This window comes from Bombus flavifrons, chromosome 11 (assembly GCF_040668555.2).
Source record: "Bombus flavifrons isolate JBK064 chromosome 11, iyBomFlav1_principal, whole genome shotgun sequence".
NCBI classification, from domain to species: Eukaryota; Metazoa; Arthropoda; class Insecta; order Hymenoptera; family Apidae; genus Bombus; species Bombus flavifrons.
The window spans coordinates 4,633,139-4,654,981 of record NC_138452.1 but is presented as its reverse complement, the minus strand read 5'-3'; the positions used below and the strand labels follow the sequence as shown (position 1 = coordinate 4,654,981).

Below are 21,843 nucleotides of genomic sequence, written 5' to 3'. Positions count from 1 at the left end.
AAAATTGGATTTTAACAAGCAACGGACTTATTGCCATGAAGGTATTTACCGCAGAAAAACAGCATAAGTAATCGCAAATTCCAAGATAAGTTTGAGAAGATAATGTCTATACTCGTCATTTCTCTTTGCATTTCAATTTATGCAGTTGACCGCCATGGCTTCAGGGATGTTCGTACATCCAGCCATTCGTCTCAATTATTTCTACATCCTCGTACACCGATTCTTACCAAGCGCTCGATCTTTCCTCGTCATAGTTCGCTAAACCGTGTCTTCGATCGTTGCACAAGTAGCGATCGATGCCCGATCCTTGGGCACGAACATTAGCGCACAATGGTCGTGAGACGTCAGACTTGGTGCTTCCGATTTCCGATGTTCCTCATTGTCTGAAATCGCATAAAAGTTTCATCGCTAGTATTTAGGGGATACAATAGCACAGGCATTCAGAAATATACCCCAAAGTAACACAGACACACATAGAGAAAGAGAATTATAGAGAAGCGTAGAAATGGATCGTCTTCCCCTCTATCGTCGTCCCCTCCAGCGCGTACGAGTAGAAGGGTCGCGTTTTCCGGCGGGTTCCGCTAGATGGCACGGAGGCTTCCTTACGCGGTGGCTCGCAGTCGCTCCGCGGCGCCCAGACCGTGCGGTTATCCGTCTCTGCTCGAAAAAAGCCCGCCACGAGCAGGCGAGCATCGACGTTCTTCTCCGCTGCGAAGCGATATTACGTCCCTTTCTTGCAATCATCTTTCGTCAGACTTCTTCGTCTCATTCAGGATCTATTTACATATTTCCGTGGAAAAAATCATACTAGGAACGAACTTTGGAGAATTTAATTGGAACGTGTTCTCGACCGAATCAGTCGGTCCCAGGAGAACTCGGGAGCGCACACTCCTGACGTTTCTTCCCCCGTCGTTTCAGTCAGCCGCGGGCAACCGTCGCGGTGTCACGTGTTTTCGTATCGTCATCGTGTATACTTGCAATTAACCAGCAATTAACAAAAATCAGCGGTATCCAATTTTACTTTGAAGAATTATTCGCTGTGAAATTACTGCCACTTAACGAACGATGTTATCGAATAAAGTTCAATTAAACTTTAAATAAACATTTGGAATAAATTTCCATATATAGACTGTAGAATTTTCGTCGTCGCGATTAACAAGTTCGAAAGAGCTTCGTGCACGATCGTTTTCTGTTTATTCTTCTTCGCTCGCTCCTGTCTCCCCATTGGACGGCTCGCTCGTGATCGCCACGTGGTCGTGTCGCGATCGATCAGTGGTGCATCCTATAACCGGCCGAGAAGGAACAAGCACGACGTGGTGCTTCGAACCGGAGATAAGCGAAGAGGATCACTCGGAACTGGTGCTGCTAGGAAAACGTCCTGCCAGCCAGAGTGAGTACCCTTGTTACGATCAACGAACTTGTAGCATATTGTTGCCTTGCCGCATTTCACAACCCCCACCCTCTACTCGCTGCCGCTACCCTCCTGTTTACGCTCGATGTCGATGGTCCTTGAACTTGCTTTGCCGAGAGAATGTGCGTAGGGTAGGTCTTTATTTGTTGCGCCAGGCTTAAATGTCAGAGTTTGTACATTCTCGTTTTATTATTTGCATATTTCTATTAAGTAAACCACTTTTTCTTACTTCATTTTGACGTGCTATTACATAAACAATTTTTGTGAAATTTTTGTTAAAATTAGTATACACATAGAATCGATATGTGAATGTATACTTCTCAATTGCTTCTACTCGTTAACGCTTAGTAATGGAAATTTGTACGCCAAACAGAAACGTATCGATAGAACAAGTTTCTCTCACGCAATCATATACATGGGACACACGAATATTTGCTATCGATGGACTTTTAAAATTTAGTTTCGAATAACGTATCTTGTAATCGAATGTAACCGAATAATGTATTCGAATACATACATTTTAGTATACGGAATAAAATATACATACATTTGATTTGCGTATTCACTATTCGATGTCCGGAAGAAGAAACGGGTCAGTTGTCGTGTCGTAATAAACATAATACATAGTGACTAGTCAGTTCTACGCAAATTCATAACTAGACTGCGGATGTTTGTGGGAATTTTACGTTCTTATGAATATAACCACAGAAACGAGAACTGAATATAGAGATTTGTTATAGACATTAAATATTCTTGTGTGCGTTCTATTAGATTGTCCGAAAAGTTTCTTTCGTTTCATAAAATGATAATAGATGAACAACAATTTCTGTTTTATATTATTTTATTGAATTAGGTATGACCCATTTCGTTTTATTTCTATTATTAAGTTCGTGCATAATTCAATAAACTAATATAAAACAAAAAACATTGTGCGTCTATTATTTCCTTATAAAACGAAAGAAACTATTCGGACAACCTAATATTTTACATATTTCATATATTCTTGCATATTATATACATCTTCCATTTTTAAATTATCTGCAAATGCATAAACATCCGCAATCTATTTATATCGGCAGATATCGCGATTACATGGTGCTGAGTACACGTTCACGACAAAGTCAAAGTTTCCTTATATCGTGTCTGTTTGAATTAGTAATCTTCAAGAAGCTTAGTGTCTCAAGCTCCTAATTTTCTAATTCGGTCTGCAGGAAATCTTTTATCGAAGATAATCCGGTTAACCAACGTCGACCGATCAGAGATCGCAATTCAATCGAACTTTCCGCGTATTCCGGTCGAAAATTTCGCGAGGTTATCGGGTCTTAGGCGGCGCACCATCGATCTAATTGCATCGATTGTCAGCAAACCGCGTGAAGAGACTAGAGCGAGGCCTGCGCCTGCACCGGGTTTAGCCCTTTAAATGACTTAGCAGACAATTTGCCCATTAACTCAACCAGTCTCTAGCCGTAATGGAAGCCATTGTTCGACCTATCTTGTCAGTAATACACGGCTGACCTGTATGTGTGTGCGCGCGCGGGCCGTTCGCGTGGACGTATTACAGGTAGATGTTGCCGTGTGCACGCACGAGGACATCAAGACACTTGCGATATCGGGTAGCCCACATTGTGCGTCGAGATGAGATCGTCTCATTACGATTACGTTAATTAATCTAACGTATTATGGTCTGATAGTCCCTTAAGAAGGCTTGTCCGAAAAGCTAGCGCGAGGTAACTGTTTCCGGAAATGGGGTCCGAGAAGGATAGAACGAGGATATAGGAATATTATCCGGTAAAATAATTATTCGATATACGCTTCTATCTGAAATCAGATCATCTTAAAGATCAGAGCATCTTAAAATTTAAGAGGGAAGAATGAATTCTTTAAGTCGATAGATATCTTATTCGTGATATTCTCTTATGCTATAAAGTGTAGTAGATACTGTACAATTTTATAGTATTGGAAACTTAATTATATTTAGATATTTAACTAAATTTTATATTTAAATGTAATATTCTTATCGTTTAGAAAAAGTTTGTTTCGACCAGGAGCGTATATGATTTTGATAGATTAATATTCGGTACTTTGAAAGATAGTAGTTTAGGATTACGTTTGACGTTGAAATAGATATGTGATTTTGATCTCAGACTATTTTGATATTCGGATTTTCGTCCATTAGACTGTTTTATAACTTGATAGGTTAGCTATTTGTATTAGTATCGAGTACGTGAAGTACCTAGATAGTTACTAATAGATGGATAGATAATAAATAGCCTTTTGTATCAATTATGTTCTGTCTATGTTCTAACTTTGAAAACGAAGAATGTTTTATTAGACTAATTTTAGTAATAAATGAATTTTTCGCACAGAATATACATTCAATTTTTACATGACTGCTTTGGTGGACCCGATTTTTATTAGACCGATAGTTAGAAGAGAACAGTTTGTGTAAAATTTAATGGAAAAATCTTGAGTTTGCAAAATTTTCATGCGATTCCACTACCGTGCTCTTTATATCAATATCTAATCCATTCCCGTTCGAAAAACATAAAAATTCTGCAAAAATCTGTAACACTCGATGCATCTTTCTACCTATTCGTTACTTTCATCCTTTTTATTTTACAAATTTTTGCATTTAAAGGATTTTCCAACAAAAACCTTTCGTACCATATTTTATTTATTCTTAAGCGAAAGTTACATTAGCAATAGATAAATAATTATATCCAGAACCCACGTGGACAGTTATTTTAAATTTTCCGATATAATTATTGTTACACATCGTCGCTCTCATCGGCAGTGAAAGGGTTCGCTTATTTACTCATCAATCATCATTCCGTTATCGAATTCATATACCAAGACAAATTACTTATTAACAACGAAGAACCGATCGTCGACCACGCTGCCATCCTACTTTCTAACATTCTCCAACCTGCATCATCGTTCGTTTATAACGTCTTTTAATGGTGCACGATGTTCGTCGCTGTTGTCGCCAAGAGGCGCGCAGAGGGAAGCGGAACCAGCGTGGCGCGAAAGAGTTGTCGGGTAACTTTCACGCGAATCCTTCGCCGCGAGGACTTGCGGTCAGCGGAACTCGCAGTGGAAGGCGAGTTAGGACTCGGTAGTGGGGGCTGTGTCGGCGCTACCGGCGGGCGCAGAAGGCGCGAAAACGTCCTGCCGTGATTAGGCTGGCAGCTTGCGACAGGAGGTAGCACAGGACTAAGCTAGGTGGTGGCGCCGATCGCCGTGCGCAACGACAAGGAAGAACACCGCAAGAAGAAGGAACAAGAGAGACGGACCAACGTGTGCCGGTGAGCATAGTCGGCGACGGTCCTGGGACGAGCGCGAAACAAAGACGAAGAACGAAGAGAGAGAGAGAGAGAGAGAGAGAGCGTGGATAAAGATAAATCGAGGTCCTTGATTCGCAGAGCAGAAGGTCCTCGCGAGAGGTGATCGTGCCGGGTCGAGGGAAGAAATTGTACAGCGATTTGTAATTGCATTGTACACCAGACATTGATTGGGTTTCGCGATGATTTAGTCCTTTGTGCTCGAGCGTGGGCTACGTTACCTCGACGATTGTTCGATTAGGGGGAACGTTGAGTAAGATATTTTATCGGCCTCGAGTATCTTCTTGAGGGGCGGGGGTGGTATGGTTGTGCTGCAATTTAGAAGTTCGGCAGAGGCTTGAAGCAGGAGGGGGTTAATTAGAACGATAGATTACCGCCAGTCGTAGGGAAAGGGTAATTTCTAAATTGAACGTTATCACGAATAACTTGTTTAAAAAGTATTCGACTTACGAGAGCAAGGATTCAGTAGCTTAGAGAAGAGTTTGCCAGATTTTGTATATGTAGTTTGTAATACCACATTGCCTCGATACAGGTATTGCACAGAAAATTTAATAATTTTTATCAACGCTATTAGAAGAATATATCAGTGAAGGGAAAATGTGTTTGTATGATCTTATTTAGTTAAGTGCATCTAAATATCGTACTTTGTAAACACAAGTCAATCACTTAATCCGAAATATTTCTTGCAACAAAAAGTAATTTCTCCAACCACTTAGCAAATGTAAGAAGACACTTGTACCGGATCGATCGGTGCCGTAAGGTCATAAAACTCTCGGGATTCAATGAATTATCAGTGTGCTATAACTGGATTTTAAGAATCGGCTGGAAGCACGCGGGACACTATTGTCCAAGGTCGTTGAAGAATTTAATCGAGGGCGGCCGAAAACGATTACACCGGAGAATTTGATTTTCGAACACGGTATCCGAATTCAGTGATGGGAACGAGTATAACGCGGATGGAGGGAAATTCGCGAGTGAAGATTCTTCATGCGGCATTTATTGGATCGTGACAAGTAGAGAATGGGGAAAGAGGGTACGACAGCGATGAAACGCAAAAGGGGGAGAAGCTGCAAAGGGCAGAGGGCACCAAGCGCTCGCTCCATAAGAGAGAAGACGAGCAGCTCTCATTAAAAGTCGAGTATTAATATTTTAACGGACGCTCGTCACTTGAACGAGGTCGTTGCGGTGCCCAACGTCTCCCTTCCAATAATCGACCGGTATCGTAAACTTTCCAATATTTTGTTTCTATGGTGTTCGGATGTCAAAATCGCTCGACAACATTGACACAAAATTACTCGATTATTATCGTTCTATGCGATCGTTAATGCGTTCACCTTTCCTGTTTCTGCATTCAATTCCGGATCGATGTAACCGTTAGATAACGTCTCGTTTTTGTCCGGTGGTCGATCTTATCCTATCCAATTACGAATCTCACCAGGTGCGCACAGGCTGTATTGGTGCAACCAGATCGTCGTGATTCGTAAGAAAAATCGTCCAACGACGACGAGATTATCGCGGAACCGGTGAAAGAGGGTGGAGAGGGGCAAAGAAATTGCAGCGAAGGCAATCGCGAGATAAAATGACGCGATAATCGCTTTACAGATTGACGGCGGGCCAACGTGGTATGGCGGCGCGACCGTGTCACGTCGATGCTACCGGCGTCGATTCTTTGGAACCTTACGAAAGTGACGCTCGTTTCCGCGACGCTTGAGCACCGCTGCGTCCGCTCATATTACATCCAGGATTAATATTAAATTTCACACGATGAGTGCAATTTCATTACCCCCCTCCAAACGGCCCTTCGCCGTCCCAGCACCGTCGTTTCTCCACCTTTCAACCAAACCTCGCCGATGCTCGCGCAAAGACCTATAACGAATTGGCTCTATGAGAAAAATTGCAGTCGCAATATAACGCCATAAGGACTTACTGGAATGGCGGGTTCCGATCCTATGGAGAAGTAAAAATTTCAAGAATTTCTACAGATCGATGTCTGACTCGTTGATCGTTGGTGTACCGAAGAGTCGTAGATTTACGATGAAACATAATATAAGATTGTGCTTTGTAATTTCGTGATTTGGGAACAGATACCGGTTCAGGCTACAAATCGAGCTCTGCAGGACGCTTAGACTTTTTTTATATTAACAAATGTGACTTTATCATAATAGAAATCATGCTTTTAAACTCGTTTGATCTGTCCTCGTGAATCACAGGTTAAAGTAAACATACTATGTTTTTTCCACTGTAAAATAATCGCGTCACGAAATTCTTCATTTAGACGTTCGTATATCGGGTGATCGGTTGGTGCGAGCGGAAAAGACCTGGACGGGCTGTTACGCACGAAAAGCCGAAAGTTAGACATTAAACCTTCCACCTTTCGCGTTCGTTTGCACGACCTACAGGCACAGATGCGTCGGCCGTTGTGCAGGTGCGTATACATATATGATTTTACATGTGAGCTTTACGCGCGCGTGTAGGGCCGAGAGGGTTGACTGGCTCTCCAGTCGATCAATAGCACCCCCACGTTTGCGTCCCTGGGTGAATGCATGCGATAGGCACCCCATTGCTATGCCACCCCGAAAGCCACTTTATATTTTAGTGGGAATGTTCTACAACCCTTGGAAAGACACTCTCGAACCGGTTCGAACGCCCGGAGACCGATGTGCCGGTGCGTCGCTGCTCTCTCCATCCGCCGCTTGTTTCGAGTCTGGCCTGGATGAATATGACAAGGTCATTTCTCTTGTTTAATCCACGTAATTAGTTTGCGCCTTTTCCCGCCCTCTGCCTGCCATGCAAATCGATAACTTCTTTCTGTTGTTTTTTTAACCAAGCGACATCACACAGCTTTGGTACTCGTAAACGATTTTAGAACAGAAACTGTTGTCTTAGACCATTTTTTTTCATAAACAAATCCGTGTTTCAACATTTGAATGACCTACGTTGTTGCTAAAATTTGACTATCCATCTCTTCTTGTTGTAACAAATGAACACATGGAAATAAGTAATTTGTTTTCGGAGCTTGAACATTAATCGTGTATTTATATAATGAAATTGAGAAATTCTGATAAAAAGTGGAGTTGACCGGCACGATTTCTGAGCAGCTCATTTATTACCAGCAGTCTGGCAATTGAATTTCAGATAATTAATATAAAGCAACGTATGCATCGATAGCAGCAAATATGTTAAACTTTAAGAGGTATCGTTATTCAATCGAACAGTAGGCAAATGAAAATATCGATCTTTTTTGAGATTGGAATTTCGTTAAGAAACTCATTATCGTTCACGACAAGCACGAAAACGTACTGTTCGAGAAGCTGGCCAAGAGGTCGAGGTAGCTTCGGCAATGAATTAAGGTCGCGACATTAATCCTGGCCGGGGTAGCGGCCATGCTATCACGACATGTCGTAAATAACCGCGGAGGGACGGTGGGCACGGGGCGGGACAGAGGGTAAAAAGATTTCTAAAGAAATGTAAATTAAGGAATAAATTGATCCGTGCTGCTCGGTACCAGCGACACTCGCCTCTAACTGGCCGCAACGAGTGGCTCCTTAAGCGGGCCGCGTGCGCCGCTTCTTGAATGCGGTTCGATCGAACGGTCACGCAAAAAATTAATTTCGTTACCTCGGCCCCGTGCACGCTTGTAGATTGTGTCGCATTGCGACGTAATGGTCTTTGATACAACGATTGATAAGCTTACAAGATAACCTTTCCTCGATAAGACTAACAGGCTTACTTGATATTCGAGTCTCTCCCTCTGAAATGAAGCCTCGTCATAATAGAAGCATAAATAAAACGGCAGAAAGAAAAAAAGAAAAGAAAACAGAGGAAAAAAGAAGAAGAAATTCATTATTCACGAAACAACGAAAAATGGACGAAACAACGCCAGCGGATTTCCAGAGAGCGCCTTTTAGGGATGAGAAGCACAGTCGGTACAGCAGGTAGCTGCAGCAGAATCATACTAGGTCACGTTTTCATCAAGACCTCAAGGTGCGGACGAGGATCCGGGAAGAAAAGAGAGGAAAGGACGAGCGAAAAGAACGGGCATACGGATAGGGGTTGAACACACCATTGTTTTTCGACATACTTTCTCTCGGCCTGGTCCTCTCGAAGACAATGCGTGCCTTACTTTTAACCCTCTCTATCGTGCTTAGCCCGATGGCCATCGCGACTCGTTCTTCTTTCTCCCTTGGCTGGTATGTCGCTGTGCTCATTAAGTAAATCACCGTAATGGTGGCTCATCACCCGGGCCAAAGTGAAAATTCACTCGTGGACAGGACTCGGGATCTCGATCCTCGAAGGAATTCCTCTTCGTCGTTGTTTCGGCTTCCGGAAATTCGAGCTGGAAAAATTACAGCAACGCGTTCGCCAGTAGGGACGCTTTGTTCTTGCTCGTTGAAGTTAGCGTGTTTAAGACGTTCATCGTGGAACATTGTACGGTATTTATGTATAAGGTGTCGCAGAAGTATAGGTCGATTAAGTAATAGGTGATGAAAATATGAGATCTTACTTTTTGTGTGTATTGTTTGATCTTGTAGTATTTTTAGTAAATGCGATAGAAGTCTATAAGATTCATAACTAATTGCAGGATTGATTACAATAGACTAATCTGTCTTAAACCTTCTGTATTAAAAAATAAAACGAAATCGCACACACGTTTACTAGAAAAAAAAAAAAAAAGAAATGTTTCTTCATCATCTTTTACTATATCTTCCTCGATTGACCAGTTGTTATGAAACACTTTGTACCTTTGTAAGAAAGGTGACGCACGTACGAGGTGTGCAAGGGAAAAAGAAAGAAGATACACGCGCGATCTCTGTCGTAACGAGATGGAGTGGCGGCCGGTGTGTGTTAATGAGGTAATGAGAATAATGTGCATCGTCTGGTAGGAATATTAACGGCGGTCCGTCCTGGAATTTTGTACGCAATCTGTCTGCTTTCGAAGAAAGTATCATTTGCAGCGAAGCCGGAGAGAAATAATGAGCCGCGCCGTTGATCGATACCTCACCGCGCCGCTAACGATGCAATTTCGACGAAGTTATAAACGACCGTGGCGATCGATCAATGAGATTGAATTTTGCAACGGTCACGTTGAAAGGATCGACCGCCGCCAATGAAATAATACCGCTCGATAGCTTGTAAATATTTCGATACCCGGGCCCGACGTGACTTTTTGCTCTTCGAACTTTTCGTACTTTTCTTCTCGCTCCTTCTCCTCTTCTCTTCGCTTGCCGACCGACGTTAGCGTGTTTTCACTTCTCCTCTCTTCTTTCCTCTTCCACTCTCTGTCACCCTCCTCTACCTTCCTACCTCACCTTCTGGATTTGATTGAATTTTTTCCCGAGGAAGAAATGTTTCCACCAAATGAATCCGTCGAAATATTGCATTCCGACAAGCACGATCCAATTTTTCGTTTAATAAAAGAGAGCTTTTCTCTTCGCAGACCTTTCATTTCTTTCTCACGCCTTTTCCGTAACCTTCACAGGACCGAAGGGCAGAGTTTAACCCTCGCCGCCGAAACCTTCGATTTTCGATCTTCCATTGATCGCGTTTACACTTTTCCCCATTCCAGCATCTTCTCTTCCCTTAATTCTTCTTTACTATTTTCCTAATTTTCTCCTCCAACAGCAACATCTACAAAGTTCGTTACACAAGCTCGACGGGGCACAGTGCGAAGAGTTCTTTATCTGTTTCAGCGAATAAGCGTTCAACGATTAATAAAATATATTTAAGAGATCTTTGCGTGGATCGTTTCTCTCTTTGTTCGTTTTTCCCCCGGACGGTCATCGAAAGTTACGATACTCGGCGACATTTAATCGCGCCGGTCAGACTGCAGCTGCGACGAAATAATTTTTTATTAGTCGATTCCACGCAGCTTCTACTTTTAATTTACCCGTACATTTTAATATTGCGTATCGTTGCTTTGTGAGCTTGTAAATACAGCCGTCTCTCTCCGCGGCATCGTCCCAACCTATACGCAACTTCGCCTCTATCCTGCGGCGTGGAGGCAAATATGGACGATGGTGTGGGACGAGGGGGTTGACAGGGTGAAGGGGAGGGGTGGAGCAACCGGATAGTACTGAATAAATATAAACGATAACCAATAATACCTGTAAAATTAATAATAATCATGATCGTATCGACGGGGCTCGTTCTTGCGGCCCTCCTCGCCGCCCATCAATCACATCAAAAATTCTGGATTGGTCGATACGAGCCGTCGTCGTCCGCTGTCGCTGTTCGCCGACTCATTTCGATGAGTTTGTAATTAAAAAATTAATTAAACGAAATCCCAGTCGCCGGCTGATTTTTTCCGCGCGTATCGCCGTCGTCATTGTATACACTCGTATCCTGTGTATATCGCAGGGGTCATTATGACGACTGCATTTCAACGATACCGCCCCCATCTCGCGATACTTTTCTCTACCATCCTCATTCCAACCGACGGGCATAATTGCCTATGGTCAATTTGATAGGTCGAATCTCGCTTTTATGAATTGTATATACCATTTTTCTGCACGACAGAAAACGCCGTTTCGTTTTTAATCGACTTACGATTAGAGAATATTACAGTTTGTTTTAAACTTTACTCGATATTAACGTATCGACGATATACTCGAATGACAAAGAATTCAGAACGAACGATTTGAAAAATAATGATCACTTTATTACGAAGATAGCTCGCGTTTCAACGTTTTATCGGATACAAGTATCGATAATTGCATTACGTATGGTGACACTTAAAATGTGACATTTGCAATACGAAATTTCGTGGCTTGAGTTTTTCACTCTCATCGCGAAAGGGTGAAACCAGCGACGATTACGAGAAACTATTATACGAAAAAGTCTCTAGAGATCGGTCCGTAGGACGCAAACGAGGGAAAGGAATGGAGTTCGGCATACGATTCGGACAATTCCTGAACGGTACACCGTGCTGTGACATAAATTTCCAGAAGCGCCGGTCAGGTAAAAGGGTGAAAAAGTCTGAGCCGTTAACAGCAGCGGGTTCTCCAGATCTGAGAATCGGCCCCGAAATTAAATAACTTCCCAGGGGGATTCGTCGGCAGAAAATTTACGTTGGCCAAATAAATTGTGCGCGGTCCCGCATTCCACAGGCCGCTACTATTTTAACTATGTGTATAGAGAGCCGCGACGGGGTCAGGGGTGGAGGGTTGGGTGCCAGGGACCGGACGAGTTCCGACTTATATCGCGTGAAAGGCGAAAGAAAAAACTGGCGAAGAGGAAAAGAGATGCAGATACGGAAAGACACATATATCGGGGCCATTTAGAGCAACGCTCGACAGTTCGAATTGTTAGCACCCACCGGTCTCCACATCGGCTTTAATTTACTCTTATTGGCCGGAATGGGATTGCGTTGCCTAGCTTGGAATGCTTATCCATCGTCCTTTCTTTCGTACGAAGATAAAGTTCGCTCGAATTAATCGCGAAGATATGCTTGGATTCCTTTACAGTCGATCTTCGATGTACTCGCTGCAAATTGGGCCGCCCTTCCTTCGTTCCTCCATCTTTGAACTACGCTGTGTTTCCTCTATTTGTTTCGTTCGACGAAGTTGCAATAAGAGGTAGTAACCAACTCTGGCCACATACTCGCTACTCTACTCCTTGTCACAGTTATCCTTTTTCCCTTCCTACTTCTTATTTTCCTCTACATTTCGATTTCTTTCCTCATCCTCTTCGTCCACCAGTTTCTATTTCTATCAGCCCTGGTCGTCTCCCTCCTTCTTTTTATTCGAGTCGTTCTTTATCTCCGCTTTCTAGTCTACTATACCCTTTCTCGCTCGTTCCTAGTCTCTCCACTTTGTCTCTCGCTTTCTCTCTCATTGCCACTCTCCGTTCGTCTCTGTCTCGTTTCTTCGTGGCTAGGAGTGAGCCAGAGGTCGTGTGGCCAGGGGGTGGGAGGTTCGGATTCAATTATCCGATATTAAACTGCCCCTAACCACGTTCGTGTCGACCCCTTTGGCTGTGTGGGTTCAAATGGTTGTTGCTAGCTTGCCCTCCCCGGACCACCGTCCTACCCGTAGAAGTATTAGATTAAATGGACTTGGTGTTGTACTCGCTGTTACTCGGCCGAAGATACGCCTAAAGGTGGTAGTTATAGGATCGCGCTCATGTACGCCACTTTTCTTTCCACGCTACTTCTCTCATCCTCCTACCACCCCCTTTCTTCAATTCGTTTGTTATCGTACGGCCGGGTACCGGTACATTTGCTATAAATGGACGTCCATTCAATCTTTCAGCAGATTGAGAGCGTAATTTTAACCGGCGGAAGGCTACGTGCGTCGAATGCTCACCGATGGATTAAAATATGTGAAGTTAGAGGGATAAACGTTTAATAGGCGGATGAACAATTTCAGTAAAGGATTGGTAATAGGAAATAATACTGACAGTTATTCTTGAAAATAGGTTTTGCGCATGGTTAACTCGGGTAGAGTTTTGTTCGCGGAAAATCAAAATTCGATATATTGACAATGGAATGAAAATGAAAATTCCTTTTCGAGAATTGAAGTGGCCGGCTCCGCTGCACTTTCTGTTTTAAATGAAATTTTTCTCCTTTGATATCTAATATTCGCGAAAATCTGTACCATGTATTACCGATGTGGCAAATTCCACGATTTACATTCGGCAAATTGTTTCGTTAGAATTCCAGTGTTAACAAAGATTGTTCTCTTTCGATATCTAATAATTGTCGAAAAACCCTGTTATTTGCCAGGTAAATACCGATATTACAAATCTTGTAATCGTTACTTTTCCTTCGAGATACGATTTAATAACCCACGAATGTTAAATATCTCCGATGATATCAACCTCTGCCAAGCGAACTAATAAAGTCGAATTACACGTTCCGTTTGCTGGTGCGGCAACAACATAATTTCTTCGTACACGTACCGATCGGCTTTCCCGCATGGCCGGTCGAGGAACTGGCACGACGATACACCGGCCGAGACCACTGATCTCGCAGCTCGATGATAATTAAATTGCCCCGCGGAGCTAGCGGTGACTAAACAGTCATTACAACGACTGGGTCATAATTGCGAAACTAGCAACGAACATGCTGGCAAGATAATCGTCGGTCGAGATATATCTACCTAACAGTCTAGGTCAGCCGTTAATTTACCATTATAATTGATTTGCATATAGATTGAATCAGATAAATCCGTGGGGACGAGCGGGCATAGAAGGGGGGGGGGACGCAGAGAGGTTAAACTTACGAAAGAAAAAATCTGGGAAACATGGTCATGTTCGCGTGTACTCTATTTTCGTTTTTCTTTCGTAGCTATAGTTTCGCGTCTCTGGTCATCGCTCGTCATTTCCAATATTTTTCTCCTCTTCGACGAAATTGAGAGACGTAAACGAATTCTAACAGCAAAGTTTATCAGTTGTTAAAGTGTTATACACGCATACGTCGATTATTTGTATATTTTCCCTTATGCGATAGGTCATATTCCTTTCAGTGCACGCCAAGAGATACTGTCTTGTTTTTGCGACCAGGTTTTCAGGATAGAGATAGGAAGAAAAAACAATATCGTATATAAGCATCGCTCTAAAACGACTTAAATTTAAATTAATTTAAAAATAGTAACATTAAAATAAGTAATTTCGATACACAAAACATTGTATGGCTATGTCGTACCGTCACGTATCGGTACTTTTGCCTAAACTACACCACAACCGAAATTCATTGTTTATTGTGAACAACACACACATGTAATACTCTTCTACTAGTCAATAAACGTTATAAAAAAAAGCACGCTAAGAAACCGTAGCGAAAGCGTATTTTCACTGATTTCGAATGGAATCACGGTTGATGTCTTTGAAAGAACGAAATGAAAAGGTATCGCGCGGGAAAGAACGGGAAAGAGAATCGGAACCATTTATTTAGTTTACCGTGCGCGCCACCACGAACGGTGCATTAACCGATTGGATGACCGATTAAGAGACGCCATTCTTTTTCATTCGATAGATCGAAAGGTTCCTCTAATGACGACAGGTTATTTACCGCTCGCACGGACGACACTTGATGTTGTTTTTAATCGAACAACGAGATCAGCCTGTACGTATGCTACCGACCGTTTTATGGGATCACCGTGTGTTTCGTTGCATCAGCGTTATCTTTTTTTCCACTCAGTAGTTGTTTCAGTCAGGCACAGTAATCCAGAAACAGCAGTCAAATTACTACAAGAGCACATCAGAAAAATAGAAAAATAACTACAAGATAAACAAATAAAAGCAAACGCCAGTAAATGCAACCATATTACATTTACACTAAAAAAGCGGAAACCACCAAATATCCAACTGAATGGCACGCACATAACACAAACAAGGCGAGTTAAATACCTAGGATTCCACTTAGGTACACAAGTCACATGGAAGCAACATGTTAAATCAATTATAGACAAAATGCGGATAAAAAGAAGACAAATGTACTGGTTAACTGGTGGAAATTCTAAACTCAGCATAGAAAATAAATTAAACTAAGAGTCGCTACGATCGAAGATACTGAGAACAATAGTCAACATCCCATGGTATGTCAGAAGCGAGAATATACGCAGACTTAAAAATACCAACGATCAAAGAAGAAATCGGTAGGTACGCAGAAAAATACAAGGAAAGAACGGCAACACATCGAAAACAGTTGGCTGCTGAAGCGAGCAAAACTCTCAAAGAAAGAAGAGTAAAAAGAAAACACCCCATTGACCTCATTAAAGAAATAAAATAGTCAAACTCGAAGATGGTATCCCGCTGGGGGTAGCCATCCACATGTTATTTAGCAATTAAGTTAAAAAATTTACCAAATGTCCAGCTGGACATATTGTAAAGTAGAAATTAAATAATAATAATAAAAAAAGAGTAGTTTCTTCCATTTATTATTTTCTCTTATACGAATATTAACGTACGTAAATATCGCGATACGTATAACATTACTTTATCGAAGATCCAAATAAGGAAAGATTTCGCTCTGATCTGCTATCTTCATGGAGACTGGGATTTTGGATAGCTAGGAGATTAAAGTCGCAAGAAGGAAGAAAGCTGCGGCGCGATTAATTCCACGATAGAGGCGTTAACAAGCCGTCGAGCCGGAGGCGTTTCACGTTTCGTCGAACAGTTTAAATTTTCGTCTGGTCAGTTGTGAGATACATTCTCGAGCCATGATCCGGCGAAGAGATTCGGAGCAAAAGGCCAAGCACTATGGTTTCGTGATCACTGCTGAATCTATTAGCATCGATTAGCTTCTTCGACTGACGAGATATCTGATCTTCCGGTACCGTTGTGTTTCCAGCAACTATTCTTGCTACACGAACGCTTAAAATCTCGAATCGTATTAAATGCATACGCGCTTTTCGAAATTCCTTTATCTATAACACCGTAGCTTAAAATCACAGAGCAAACAGCGCAAATCACAATAACGAATCAGGATGAAACAACTAGTTGTGCCAATTTTGGTTTGTATCAATCTTGTGCATCAAAGTTGGCGAATCGTGTGAAAAATCGGCGCGATTTCATGAGCGTCAGCCGGTCCAGCGATAAACTAACTGGTGCGTGTAATGTTTCATGCCATTAAGCGTAATTTGTCAATGAAAGATTATCGAGTGGTGATATATCGGCAGGCTTTTAGCCGAACGCATTGATATGTCGTATTTCAATAGCGACGATACCGTGTGGAGGGTTAACGAGAAAACATTTGTAGAACTAATTGAGGATTGTGACAGGGGTTGGCTCTGAAATAAATCGATCGTGGCCGCGCTTGTCATTGTTTCCGCTTGACAATTTTTTTTACGATGCTCAACGCCGTTTCTACGTATTTCGAAACTTAAAAGTATCTACGAGAAAAAATAACTAGAAAGTTGAAACATCGTTAATTAACGGTAGAATTTGTCCTTCTCTTTAAGAATTTTCACCTCCCTTCATTATGGCCATTAAATGGAATTAACTGGGAAGCGCCACGAAAAAGGACTCGAAAAGACTTGAAAATTAATTAATTTCAACATTTGTTGTGACGATTTTTCTAGCAGCTCTATTCTTCCTTCATCTTATCTTCCTTCTTGGTTTTATCGTTGGTTTACTTTCATTTCACGTAGAAATTAGTTCGTCGTTTTCTTTCTTTGGTAAATTCTTAGTTTTATTTAATATATTATAAATTCTTACTTCAAAGTCCGAAAATGGTGTGTAAACGACGAAATATAAAATGGATTTGTAATTATTTTAACAAGTAAAAGCATCGAATTAATTTCTACATATAATATACATACAACCTCTATTTTTACCTTTTTCCTCCTCGTTCTTCTTTTTTTATTGTATCACTTTTTAACATCGAGCATGGAAGCACTGTCCATGACCAAGCCCGAGTGTTACAAACAGCCACGCCGTCGAACGCAATGAATCGGATAATTAATCTGTGTTCCCTCTCGCATACTCGCAATATTTGCTCGCGAGTTAGTTGGCAAAAGCCATTTTAGCGATTATTTTCCACTCAAAAAAGCCCATAGAATAAACCCCGGAGATAGACGGCTATATGGGAGAGAGATGGCCCGGTTTAATATTTTTTAATTGCGTCGCTGGCCTGCCCGGTACCCGGCCCCGGCTTTATCACTAGCACGTAATTAAACTTTATGTTCAGCTGTCATATTTGCATTCTATCTAAGCTAGCCATTTGAAAATTAAAAAGCCCCGGCGAACCTTTAATTTCGTGCCCGCGGTTTAACTCGCGGGGATTGTTTACGAGGAATTTACATAAAGTTGTTTCGCGGCTATTTCCCCAATATACGTATATATACCGTGTATAATCTTAACGAATTAATACTGTGTTACGAACCAACGGATCTATATGTTTAACCGATTTCCCCTTACTCTTTTTCTCCATTATACATTCAATTCTGCTCTTCCTTTCCTTTTTTCGCTGTTACTCCTTTTCTGTTCCTTCTTTCTATTTCTTTCTTTTTTTTTTCTCTCTCTCTCTCTCCTCTTTATTAGACGCGTGTTTGCGTAACGCGGCCGCAAATTGTTCATTCGGAGACGAGGGGAAGGAAACGAGCCGGTCCGCAAATTGCGAAAGTTAACCGGCAAAGTGAAATTTCAGATTTCACCCGGGCAACGAGAAAAGTGTCGCGGAAAATTATGGGAATCGTTGCCGCGACGATAAATACCTCAACGTGATCTCACTGTGTACCTAAATAAACCTCAGATAAATATACGAGATATCTCTCGTCACGAGTATACATACCGTTTAGTGGATCTCCGTGAAGCGATCAAAGTGATTCTTTAACGAAGAAAGGAGGCAAAGATCTGAAATTTGAAAGCGTTTCGCTAACAAATATGGGGAATACAATTTTCATACGATACGTTCGACGTTTTCTTCCCTTCGAGTGAATATAATTCAGTAGATATAAATCATTCGCGGTTAGAAAATTATAGATATAATTTTTTTTATTATTTAATTTGTATTTTACAATTTGTCCAGCTGGACATTTGGTAAATTTTTCTAACTTAATTGCTAAATAACATGTGGATGGAATACCCCCAGCGGGATACCATCTTCGATTCTGACTATTTTATTTCTTTAATGAGGTCAATGGGGGGTTTTCTTTTTAGTCTTCTTTCTATGAGAGTTTTGCTCGCTTCAGCCGCCAGCTGGTTTGGATGTGTTGCTTTCCTTTCCTTGTATTTTTCTTCGTACCTGCCGATAATAGATATAATTGTGAAGCTTTTGCAGCTTGTCGGATTTAAACAAGGGAATATAAGATAAAATGGTGTTTTTCGTTGAAATTTCGTTGAAAGATTTAACTCTACTTTAATGCCAGTAACGTTTGAATTAATAATTAGGGTAACTCTTATATTTACTAGATAAATGAAACTTTCACGAGATACATAACTCAATTGCTCTTCAATTAGGGATTTTTCGAACAAAAAATCTTCAAACTATGCAAATTTCCACCCCAAAATTTTTTCTTCCAACGATGCACTCTCGCGTATGTACTCGGACGTAAGATCGAAATATAAAAAGCACAGTTTTGAACAGGAAGAAAGTAGGCTGATTGTCCCGTGGTGCCGTGACGCTTTGATATTAAAACAAACGTACAGGGAAAATCACTTGAATTGCGCGGTAATTAGAGCTAGGAAGTTGCTTGTTGACGTTTATTTTGGTCGCGCGAAACGCGCACAACTTTTAATGAGATATGTCTGAATTATAGAAAGCCGTTACCGAAACGGAAAGACGGAAAGATTAAAGCGCGCGCGGCCGTAATTACTTCATGTTCATTAATTGCTTTTCCAAACCTTCGTGAATTAAATTATCGCGAACTTGGCGCCATAACCGTGCCGAGGGACAAACGGACCCTGCCGTGAAATCCATTGGCCAGCCACGTGTGTCTCTCGCCGTATGAAACGATTTTCCAGGTTAAAAATAACCGGCTTCGCATCCAGAATCAACGTTGGCCGGATTTTCACTGTCGTATATCGTCACCATGGGTAAACTATGCTCGTAGCGTTGTTACGCCGTGCCGAATAATCGTTCTACGTCATTTGCACAGACCAGTCTCTGGAATTAACCAAATACTTGACGACGTATTTTAATGCAGTCAACAAGCTGGTTAGTAGGTTCGTTAAAAACTTGTTGGCTTGTCTTGCTTCATTTGAAAAAATGGAAAGTGGAGTCTGTTTTTCGAGTACGACCATATCAGAGGATAAATACAGTGATATTCAACTATCATCCTTTCTCGTTGAAGTTCTTTAACGAATGTTGTTTGTTTCAGGTTTTTATTACAGCATTTTTCTACTTTATTTTTATTTAAGAAACGATATTGTCCTTCATCCAAATTTTTTCTCTCATTCTGCCTTTCTTCGATGATTTTGAAGTCTGACTGGTATACACACGTGTTCATCATTTAATGCGTTCATTTCTATAATCCTTTGTGAAACAGTTGTCACGAGAAACTAATTCGACTGATAAATAAACGTATAAGGAGTTTATCCATCAACCGGTCATTTACCTACCAAGACACAACACGTTAGAACTTCAAACGGTATAACGAATAGGACAAAGATCGTCGATCGCTATTACCGATGGACGTCGATCAACGTTAGCGGCGACAGGTCGAAGAGGCCGTCGAAGAAAACGGGAGTCGCAGCTGCGGGACGCGTTTTATCGTGAATGTGCTAAAAGCAAAATCTCCTTGATATACCATGGAACCTTTTAGCGTCTTCTCGAGTGAAAGTCAAACGAGGTTCGAACGTCTGCGAAAGGCCCGCATGGCCGACGAATGGTCTTTGAGGGCACTCGCTCGCCTCTATTTTCATTCGAACTCGATTTTCACAAAAATTTACCATTCAAACGTTTCACCGTTAAAGTTTCACTTTTTTTTCTATGGGATCTTCGAAAGATTCCTTGCCCTTTGATAGGTCGATACATTTTTTGACGCTGCTTTCGTTCCCCTTCTTCGTTTACTTGGAAAAGAAAACTTTGATACATAGTCGATCCGAGCGATACCGAACCGTTTACGGAAACGAGAATCCTAGATACGAGGACACTTTGCATTTTCATGGGCTCTTCCAAACATTCTACGTTTTTCAACTGATCGACGAATTTTTCTGCAACTCTTCTCGTTCCGCTTCTTCGTTTTCTTAAAGAAGAAAACCTTAACATATGGTACGTAACGTGTGGTTATTATAGCGATACCGAATTGTTTCTACTTTTTCACTCTCCTTCAATGACTTTGATAGATTCAGTAACTTTCGATAGACCGATGAACTTTATTCGCACTCTTTCTATGTCTGTTCTTCGTTTGCTTCTCGAAGAAAATCTTAACATACGGTCGAACCGAGTCGTTCACGAAAACGAGAATCCCAGGCACGAGGACGTTGGCTGGGCGGGCTACCCCTTTTAATTAAAATAAATTCCGCCGGCGAAGCGAAGCGGCGGCCACGGAATCGGAAACCCGGCGAACACTACACGAGGACAAAGGTGAGGGAGCAGCCTACGTGGAAAGACAACGCTCTCATCGATGAGACGAACGTTCAATTATCAAGCCATCTCGTTCGAGGTTTCCGAGAATCTGTCCCTCGTTTCTCTGTTTTCCCTCCTCGCCTTTCTTCTTTTTTCCCTCCTTTGCTTTCCCTCATTCTTTCTTTCTTTCTTCTCTTTTTTTTTACCCTTTTACCCATGAGATTCCGCTTCGCGCATTTCGCGAATGGTCGATCGCTATTAAACGGAACGAAACAGCGCGGCAGAGAGCAAGAGAGAGCGAGTTAAAACCAGATGAGGGACGCGTGGATGGATTGGGGGAGGAAACACGAGGGACAAAGACAGTGGGAGAAAGGTGGTAGGTGGTTGGAGGAAGAAACGGATAGTATAGAAAAAGGAACGTGATGGTAAAGTTGGAAAAGGAGAAAAAGGGAAAGAGAAAAAGAAGCGAAAGGGAGGAAAGAAGGAAAGAAGAGCGTGGAGAAGGACGGAAGAGGGGTGAAGAACGCGACTGGTGTATAAGGGAGAGAGGGAAAAACGAGAGGAAGGGAGGAAGCTCGCGCATCGTGCCGGCACTTAGGCCTGGCTTTTAATCTTCGAGCCTCGAGAAGAGCTCTAATTAGAGCTGGCTCTAGCTCTAGCTACGAGCCCGGGCTCCGTTATAAGCAGGAGTTAGAGTAGGTAGCGTACGGGGAAAGAGGAGGTGGAGGTATGTTTAGTTTTTAGCCAAGCGCGCAGTTACACGCGGTGGTAATTAAAATCTTGATTAATGCACGTGTCCATCAGGGCTGCCTCTAATGAACTTTCACGTCGCCCGTACTCGTAAGTCCACACGAAACCGTCGTGATCGTCTTCCCGGATGATCCTAATCGTTCTAGACGAGGTAGACGGGTGAACTGTGAACTGGCGGACAGGAATGAACAGTGGGAAGGGGTTGTCGAAGGGTGAGAGACAGGTGAGTGAACAGGAGAGATGGACGAACTCGGTTCGACCATTGTCTTTCGCTTGGTACACTTTAGTACCAGTACTCTGCCTTCGAACCTGTAGCATTTTTTCGCCAGGCGTAAGCTGTTTTCCGCGAAAAACCGGACAGCTCGCGCGTTACCTCGTCGAACGGTGTTGAT

General features: G+C 42.1%; 1 protein-coding gene across 1 annotated transcript in view; it reads left to right on the top strand.

Moving 5' to 3' along the window:
* Positions 1-330: 330 nt before the first annotated feature.
* LOC138185146 (uncharacterized) overlaps positions 331-21,843 on the top strand; it is a 231,668-nt gene continuing 210,155 nt past the window's right edge. Inside the window, exons 1-2 of the mRNA XM_069123853.1 lie at positions 331-336; positions 1,129-1,390. Coding sequence (XP_068979954.1) covers positions 331-336; positions 1,129-1,390 — 268 coding nt within the window. The remainder of the gene's footprint in view (positions 337-1,128; positions 1,391-21,843) is intronic.